This window comes from Buceros rhinoceros, unplaced genomic scaffold (assembly GCF_000710305.1).
Source record: "Buceros rhinoceros silvestris isolate BGI_N320 unplaced genomic scaffold, ASM71030v1 scaffold13058, whole genome shotgun sequence".
In the NCBI taxonomy this organism is placed as follows: Eukaryota; Metazoa; Chordata; class Aves; order Bucerotiformes; family Bucerotidae; genus Buceros; species Buceros rhinoceros.
The window spans coordinates 43,601-52,257 of NW_010426396.1; the positions used below are offsets into that span (position 1 = coordinate 43,601).

An 8,657-nucleotide genomic window follows, 5' to 3' on the forward strand; every position below is an offset into this window, starting at 1 on the left:
GCTGCATGGATAACACGAGCCTCAGAAGGTAACAGGATGGAGTAGGCAAACACTAAGGAGAGACGCTAGTTGTACTATTCACTCAGGATTTGCAGGCTGTAGATAAAGCAGCCTCCGAGGCAGTCGAGACATCGGAAGTAGTTTACCGCATGGCATCACCCAATGAGATGTAGGGACGTTCTCAATGTGTCTTTGGTTTCGGCAGGCGGGATTGCCGGTTAGAGGGCAAGCTATCCCCACCATGCACACTGGTGTTCTGCGTGTGCACATTCTCCTTCCTCTGCACCAGTGGCTTTGGGATGTTAGTCTTCAAACAGGTGCTCTGAGGCTCTGGAGATCCTGATGTGGATTTCTGACTGCTCATTTGCTTGGATTTAACAAAGGACGTAGTTGGTGGGCGAAGTTTAGACACTTTCTGACTCTGTTTACCCTTTAGGTTATCCTGACCAGATGTTGGCTGTAGCTGAGCTGAACTACTTAACGGCAGAAGCTCACGTTCCTTGGAAGCAGTGGAATGATTTGCAGATCGTGCGAGAACGGCCATCGTGGGAGGCACTAAAGCATTTGGGGGTTTTGCGATTCTTAGAGTCTTTGGCCAAGAAGCCTGGTTTGTGAGTGAGGGTTGACCTTTCACAGCTAAGTCAGTCTGCACCTCCCTAGCATCTGCTCGTGTAGAGGTCTGGCCACAGGAACGAGACGGTAATGTACCTTCTTGATTACCAGCCACTTCTCCAGGGGCTTCAGTATTTCTGTTTTTCAAATTTTCCAAGTATGATGCGTTCTCGTCTTTTAACTGTGCACTCGCTAAAGAGTTTACATTGTTCAGGCTATTTGTGAGAGAGACATTTGCAGCATTTTGATTCTGATGATTGCTCGTTTCATGCAGACCACATTTAGGATATTCACTGGGGGCCTCGATATGTGGCGTTTTTGTTAGTTTTCCCTGGGCGAGGTCTGTGGAACTGGGAAGGCTGCTGGAAGGCTGTAGTACTTGAGGCTGTTAAAGAGAAAAGAATACAGTAATATATTAGGCAAAGAAAACACCAGGCAACGTTCTGAATCCACGGTGTGCTGACAGGATGCTCGATAAAGGCTGTACATCTATCTTATTTTTTTTAAAATCAAAACTTTGACTTTGGCAAAACAGAATGGTTCATGGGACACGTACAAATGTGACTTGTAACTTAAGTGAGAAATAAATTATACCAGCACTGAAATACACAACAACATAAAGACACAAAAGAAACCGATTAGCTTAAAAAAAGAACTGAGAAAAAGTCATGGTCGATGGTTTCACCTAAATCTGCAGGACAGCGTAAGGACAGCACCCAAGCACTGATCAGTTCTGATTGAATCCCTCTCAGACTGTATCCATCTCTTAATTTCTGTTCACTACATGCTCAAGTTAACTAACCCAAACCTTTTAGCTATGTTCAACACTTGTCCAGGCAGGAAAGGAGCTTAATGGACCACATGCATTTACAGTGCATCTTCCTTGCCTCACCCAGGTTAGAAAACTTGGTACAGGACAGTTGTAATTAGGCCACTGACGAGACTTTCTTGAATGGATTTTATCTTGAATGTTTTATCTGTTTTATCTTGAGGGGATTTCAAATGGGCTGACAAAGAAATCATCTTCAATGTAATACAGAGTACATGAAACTAATTTAGTGACGAGAGAAACATCAAGGTTTCTCTAATTTGGATTTACTGGCAGTTTTTCCCTTTCGAATGTATGGGTAAGCAAAGGCAACAGCTAAGCTGGACCAGTGACATCAGCAAGTGATAGACAGGTAAGAGCAAATATGTTGAGCAGCCTGAATACGGCTGCTTTAGAAAGAGGGAGGAGGAGGGGAAAAAAATAAGCCTTCAAAATGATGCCAGGTGAGTATCCAAACGTTATTCCTTAGGTGACCAAAGCTAGCTTAAATTTGTGAATCCTCCTTAACCAAGGAATCCTATAGGAAGGAAGTTCTAAACACAATTAATTATTGAAAAGAGTTACAGCTTGAAAAATAAAAAAGAATCCTCCAGATATTTTTGTCCTTTTTTAGTGCTTCTGTGATGGGTTACAGAAGTCATTCCCCTTCCAGCTCAGGAGCTGACAGACACGTCAGCCAAAATCATTTCTTGATTTGAGACCTCACCTGCAAACCCCAAACTGCTAACAATGAGTGCAGAAACCAAAGCGATATATACTCGATTTCCTGAAAATGCTTCAAATCACTTAAATCTTTTAATCCTACTTGAAGTAAAAAAAAAAAAATCAGTACATTTATAGCAAACAATATTGTGTCAAATTCTAATATGTAAAAATCATTGTCTGAAAACTTCCTCCTCAACTAGAAGGGGTTTCTAAATGCTACTCTTCTGTACTGCAGCTAAATATCTAATCTGAGCATTACAAATCCTAATCTTCTATCCAATCCTACTCGTTACACTACTCAGCAAAGTGAAAAACGCTACGTTTACACAGCAAGTTAAACACAAAGAAGTCTGAAATACAGCCAAGCAGTAGCTTTCGATGATGCTGTTTGAGATCTTTCAAAAAAACTAGGTAAAGTTTGAGCTTTTTGATTTGGACAAGTTTGCATTTTTACATATAAAAATGGACAAATATATATTTTCCTCTCCCCCTTCACAGACCTAAAAAGGTCCAAGTAGCTTAATCTGCAGAAAGTTATTGACTCCAAGGTAGGAAACAGCTATCTGCTCACAACGAGGAGCACACGAAAGCTCTGGTCTCCTCTTTGCTTGGCTGGTTTAAACAATGTTCTGTTCTCAGAGTGTGTTTCTGCTCAAAGTCTGTCCAACTCTCACTATTTCAGATTTTAATCTCTGCAAATTGCTACATGCATTAAAACATTTGGGATATCACTGAAAGTGCAAAAACACCATTTCCAAATACGCAAGGAACAGTTCATGAGGTATCTAGCACTGAAAACTGCATTATCTTCATCCCAAGCCCAATGAGGTTTCCTTTTACCAGGGAAGTCATGGCCATGTTATTCATAAAAAAGACCCCAAAACCAGCCAAACCAGTCTGTTCTGTATTGGCAAGAGCTTCAAAGACTTGCATGTATTGATGCCCCAATCAAAATCGCTAAATTACAGTCCCTACCTCATTAGTGAGGGATTTTTCTCTTTCTCCCCAGTAAAACTGGCTGTTACACCATCCAAAGAAAGATGACAATACACCCAGGAATAGGATTAGCATACGAGCTTTGTGTTGGAAACCCGAGACAATTATGTAATACAGAGAGAAAAGTTAAATCAATGTGGTCATGACTGATACTCATGGCACTATCCCTCCTTTCCAATTCCCTGCAGTTTTGCTTTGGCTATTCTGTACTGCTAACCTCACTCTCCATCTCCATCTCCTATATAACACCTCTGAAGAACGAAATAAAGGCACCTTCTCCCTGCAGTATTTTGAGGAGCGCGGGAAGTGAAGCAATGAGAAACCGAGCACTGCATGCACATCTCCCATAGACATGCACCATGCGCAGGGCAAAAAACCCAACCCAACGGTGAGAATGCACGAGGAGGAGATGGGAAGAAATCTGAAGTTGTACTGTACCACGCTTTATCACAGAAGTAATGGACTAACTTCTCAACTCCTTGCCAATGGCATAATGGGAAAGCAGAGACAAGAAAAAGACAAGGACAATGATGTCAGAGGACCCAGACGAAACAATGAGCAATTGCCATGACAGAACTGCAACTCGTCACCATTTCAATTGCAATTACCATATCCCCCACTGGTTTTTATTCCACCTCCCAGAAACAGAAGGTAACAGTAGAGTTCAAGTACTGCAGTACAGATAGCATTTATCTGCACAGAATACCTTTGCTCTTAGAACTTGAAGTCTTTTAACACAGTTAGCCTCTTACACTTCCAATAATCTTCAGAGCTCTAACTAGCAATTGTGTGTAATCACACAAGTGTATGCCTCGGAAATATTTGCATCCACGCACATACACATTCAGTATCTAACAATGAACAACATCATAAGATGGACTGCATTACATATTTGAACTGCGTGGCCCTGCTGTTTAATAACTCATCTTCCCAATGACTTGCTCATGAGCTTGAAGGGGCTCCAAACCACCATGGTTTCATTTTGGAGAAAAGGTACACAAATCCTGCTAGATGAGTTTTTCATCTTCTGGTCAGTTCTGACATCCCTTATCTCACTGTCATGGCAGAGGCCTTCGTTTGAAAGGCTACACTGGAAAGTTCTCAGTTTCTACTTCTGGAAAATATCAAGATTTCATACCTTAAATCTGTAGCATTTGCCAATACCCTCAGTTTGGATTTTTTCCTCCCTTTTAGCCAGCTATACTATACCCATATTTCCACAGTATGGAGCATGACTTCAAATAAAGATTTAAAGCAACCCTAATTTATTTAATTTTTAAACCCACCAGCATGAGAGCAGTAAAATAATTGGTAATACGGCACAGAATTTTTTTTTTCCTGCATAGCCCATATAGGAGCCCTAACTTAACAAAAAATACTGTCTTTCTCAAAGAAAAGTTAGTGAAGGTCACACATAACTACAGCAAGGCAGACATTTCATCCATGAATACAGATACATGTGCAACAAATAAACATGACCACTTGTAAAATCAAGTTTGGTTTGCAAATATGTATACTTAGGTCCAAGAGACATTCCTCTTGCAGTCCAGTCTGCAACTATCCAACTTAGGAGAAGGGAGTTTTTCTTAAAAGACATTTCTTCATGGAGCTGCACAGTCATTTCTCAGAGCAAAATCAACTACCTATAAAGAACAGTGCTGTAATGATTCCAGGACACTAATAATTTGTCACTCCCTTAGCATGAGTCATAGAACTTCCAAGATAATATTCTGGAGCAACTTTGTTCTAAGAACTCCAACACTCTGTACATCCTACAAAGAACCCAGATTAGTCAATAAAGGTTTAGAAACATTTCATAGCGCTAAGCAACATACCTTTGTTTAGAAAAAAACCAACAAAAATGCATAAAAAGCAAAGCCTGGACCCGATTTATAGTTGATGTGCACACAGCAGCTTTCTCGCTGGTGATGAAACGCTACGTGTCACCTGCTGGATTTGCTTACAGCAGCTTTCTGTGCACTGCTTACACACAGAAACTCTGAACGCTTCCCCTGCAGAGGGCACAGCAAGGGGAGACAGAAACAACTGCATCGCCTGAGTAACAGAACAGTTTTCATCAGTGTTTCTGGGTGGAGAAGCACTTAGGATCTTGAGAAAGTGGTGTAATACTGTAGGACAACAAGACTTCACCATTGTTTTGGTGACAATGTGTTTTCTAAATGGTACATTTCTAAAGCTGCATCACTGAAGCTCCAGGATATGATGTTATAGGAATAACACCCATAATTTTGTACATATGACAAAATCCAATGTACTACTATGAAAGCGTTTATGAAATACAAAACGCTGAATTATTTCCAAGGCTGTTTGAACAATATGAATTTAGTAAATGGGGAAGTATTAAAAATTAAGTCTCCTTGAGAGTGCAAACCATATATCCAATTCTGAAGTGTGTTGACAAAGCGCAATGATACAGTAAGCTCACAGGTGTTCACTGGTGCTAACAGAGAACCATCAGCATAGGATAGCAGTGTCGTATTACATAGCAGGGGTATATTACCTGTCCTGTACAACAGCAGTAATAAACAACTAAATAGGAACAGTTTACAGATTTATACCCTTCTAATCTACAGTGCTTTTAAGTGATGTCTGCATCCATCAGCCACCAACACCATGGTGAAGAAATCTGCAGCGTTCACAAGCACAGATGATAGTTACAGTTCAGGATCCAACAGTTCGAGAAGAAATGCTTAAACTCCAACATCTCCAGACAGAAAACACAGCCAGACAAAAACTAAGACTATGTCACAGCCCCATCTGTATTACAAAAGAACACTAACATGGGCTCTAAAGCCATTACCCGGTTCTCGGGGGTGACACCCAGCTCGCCACTTGCCTCAATCCCCCACATCTGGCATTCTGTTCCAGCAGACCTTAAACCACTGAACTGAGGGAAGAGGGAATGTGGGGAAAGAGAGATGCTAGTGATAATTCCAGTAAAGCCCTACTTTATGGGATGTCTCACACAGCAATAAACCATGGCTTGCTCAAGTGTCAATAAAAACGTCCCAGAAACCTCTTAATTTAAAGCTGGATTCTGCTTCTTAGTATTTATCTTTTGATCAGTCCTAAAACTTAAAGAAAAAGACTAGGAGCACTCAGCTATAGGAAACATCTATTTTCCTAAGCAATAGGCTAATTATAATTCAGGTTAATTAGTCAAGGGCCAGTTTTCACCAATTTTATTTCCTTTACTAGCAATTCACTGAATTTAATATATAAGACATATGCTAAAAAAACCCAGCCTGCTTTAGTACTGGAAGTTCACTACAGAATCCCTGAATAAGAAGCTGCTGCTGGGAGTAGAGGAATGAGGTGGGGGCTCAGAGAACTGAGAGCCCTGAAACGGTGATGTTTATACACTCCTCAGGTCTAAAGTGGATCCTTTTGTCTTAAACTCAGCCTCTCTGCTTGCAGGACAGCAAAATAGCCGGGCTGTGCTGCTGGGCCCTCTACCCAGAGACAGGAGACGTGGTGATCAGCTTTGGGCATTCTACGTTTGTGACACACACACACACAGAGTCCCACATCAAACACCACAGGAAAATGAAGCACATCCTTCCATCGCACAGAGAAAAGCCCATGAAACTGTGCATTCCTGATGAGTTGTTTAAACAAACATTGTCACAGAAATGTCAAGAGAGTATTTGAAACAATTTACAAAATACAAGAATTTTTAAAAATTGAAATAAATTAAGATTATTGCAATCTGAAATATAGGTAAGCTTAGTTTTCCAAAGCGGAGCTTACTCTTCGGATCTCCAGTAGTCCTGGAAAGCTTAACTTTGTTTCCATAATTAAACTTTTTCCTTTATTTCCCATCCAAATACACTCTTGGGCTTTGCTAGGCAGTCAAACACACTGTAATTCTCCAATTACAGCACACGTTAAAAATATAACTTCAGCTTTATGAACTAGTTATATTTCTTCGAACAATCATCTGTTTATAATGCAATACCAAAGCACAAAAGAAGACTTACCATTTCTCTATGTCTACGTAAGCAAACAGTTTAAAATCAGCAATTGTCTTTGTTTTGCAGATCCAAGCCAAGAGAACAAACGCATCTTACATCAGCCCACATTGTAGCTAGCACATAAGGAACGTTAATAAATCATGCAAGTTTTGCAACAGCCACTTCAATGTATTAGATAGAAGCCTTTATATAACAAATATTGAGTAGGGAATAAAAAAATAAATTAGTTTCAAGGAAGCCATTCTGCAAAGTTAAGAGAGGCAACAAAAATGACACTTTCTCATCAACACTTGTATGTACATCCACAGCATGTTTATGTCGATCCATCCACATGTGCAGACGTGCAGACTCATGAGCAAACAAAACACGTACACAAAGAGGACAGTGTATCACAGCCATGAAAAAGAAAGGGAAAATGCAGCAAGCAAGAGTTATGTTAAGACAAGACTGGAAACAAGGGCCTACTCAGGAGGGCCTGCAGAACTGCTGACGTAAATCAGCAGGTAATGACCGTTACAAAGCTCTAAGTGGTAGCTGCTGATACGCTGGCTGGAGGAAGCACTTTGGTTAGCCACAGGCTCTGTGGATGCCTGGGGATCTGCCTGAGAAAGGAGGGTACTACGAGATGAACAGTGCGTGCAAAGGGGAAGCTTCTACTGGAACACGGTGAGGGAGATGAGTGAGAGGTACAGACTCACTCTGTCTGCGGTGCGGTGGAACAGTCCGAGGGATGCCCTGGAATGAGCCCTGCCAGGGAGAGAAGGAGGGAGCAGAATACCCACCCTGTGCAGAAAGAGAGAGGGGGAGAAGTATAATAAAAAAGAGAACAGGGAAAAACAAGACACCAAAAAGCCACACCAATCTTTTTCTTTTTCCCCCAGAAAAGTGGCATTTGATTTCCCAGTCATTCTACTTTGTAATCGCAAACGCTACATGCTGATAGAGCCCAGAGGAAAAATGATATTGTGATGTCCTAAACTAGTCAGAAGTCTTACAAAATACCTCAACCTTTATTCAATATATATACCCACATTTGCGTTAAAGATGTTTTTAAGGGAAAAGCTTTTCACGTTAAAAAACATGCTAAAAAGTGTATTTTTACAACTTGCAAAAAAGTTTTGAAAATGCCTCACCAAGCAGTGAGTTCTTTAGTACTAATCTACAGGAAAATCAGTCAGCTTTAGTTTACAACAAAAAATTTCTAATGCATATAAACAGGTTTTCTAGGAAATCCTGGTGCTTGAGAGTCCACTCATATTTTGATAGTAATTTGAACGTGAAGGAGGAGAGGTGACATACAACTGTTTTCCTCACACTTTACTCGTGGAGCTCAAGCCTTCCCTTCCAGGATGGGAGAACTGTGCATGTCAGGGCCACGCAGGGTTTGCCTGTCAGATGTTTCAGGTCACCAAAAACATTACACATTGTGGTTGCTGTGTTCTCATAACATAAAAGTAATTTTCTGCAGTCTATCCTTTTCTCCATACCCTTACCTTTGAAAGAAACCTATCCAGGCTGGA

At 40.8% G+C, this 8,657-nt stretch overlaps 1 protein-coding gene across 2 annotated transcripts in view; it reads right to left on the reverse strand.

Annotated features, from left to right (window-relative positions):
* Positions 1–728: 728 nt before the first annotated feature.
* Positions 729–8,657, reverse strand: part of CCSER2 (coiled-coil serine-rich protein 2) — a 38,775-nt gene continuing 30,846 nt past the window's right edge. The window contains exons 9-10 of one of the 2 annotated variants that reach the window (XM_010141485.1): positions 7,836–7,920; positions 729–997 (exon numbers count right to left, since the gene is read on the reverse strand). In XM_010141485.1, coding sequence (XP_010139787.1) covers positions 903–997; positions 7,836–7,920 — 180 coding nt within the window. In that variant the 3' untranslated portion in view covers positions 729–902. The remainder of the gene's footprint in view (positions 998–7,835; positions 7,921–8,657) is intronic. The other variant, XM_010141486.1, reaches the window with a different exon arrangement.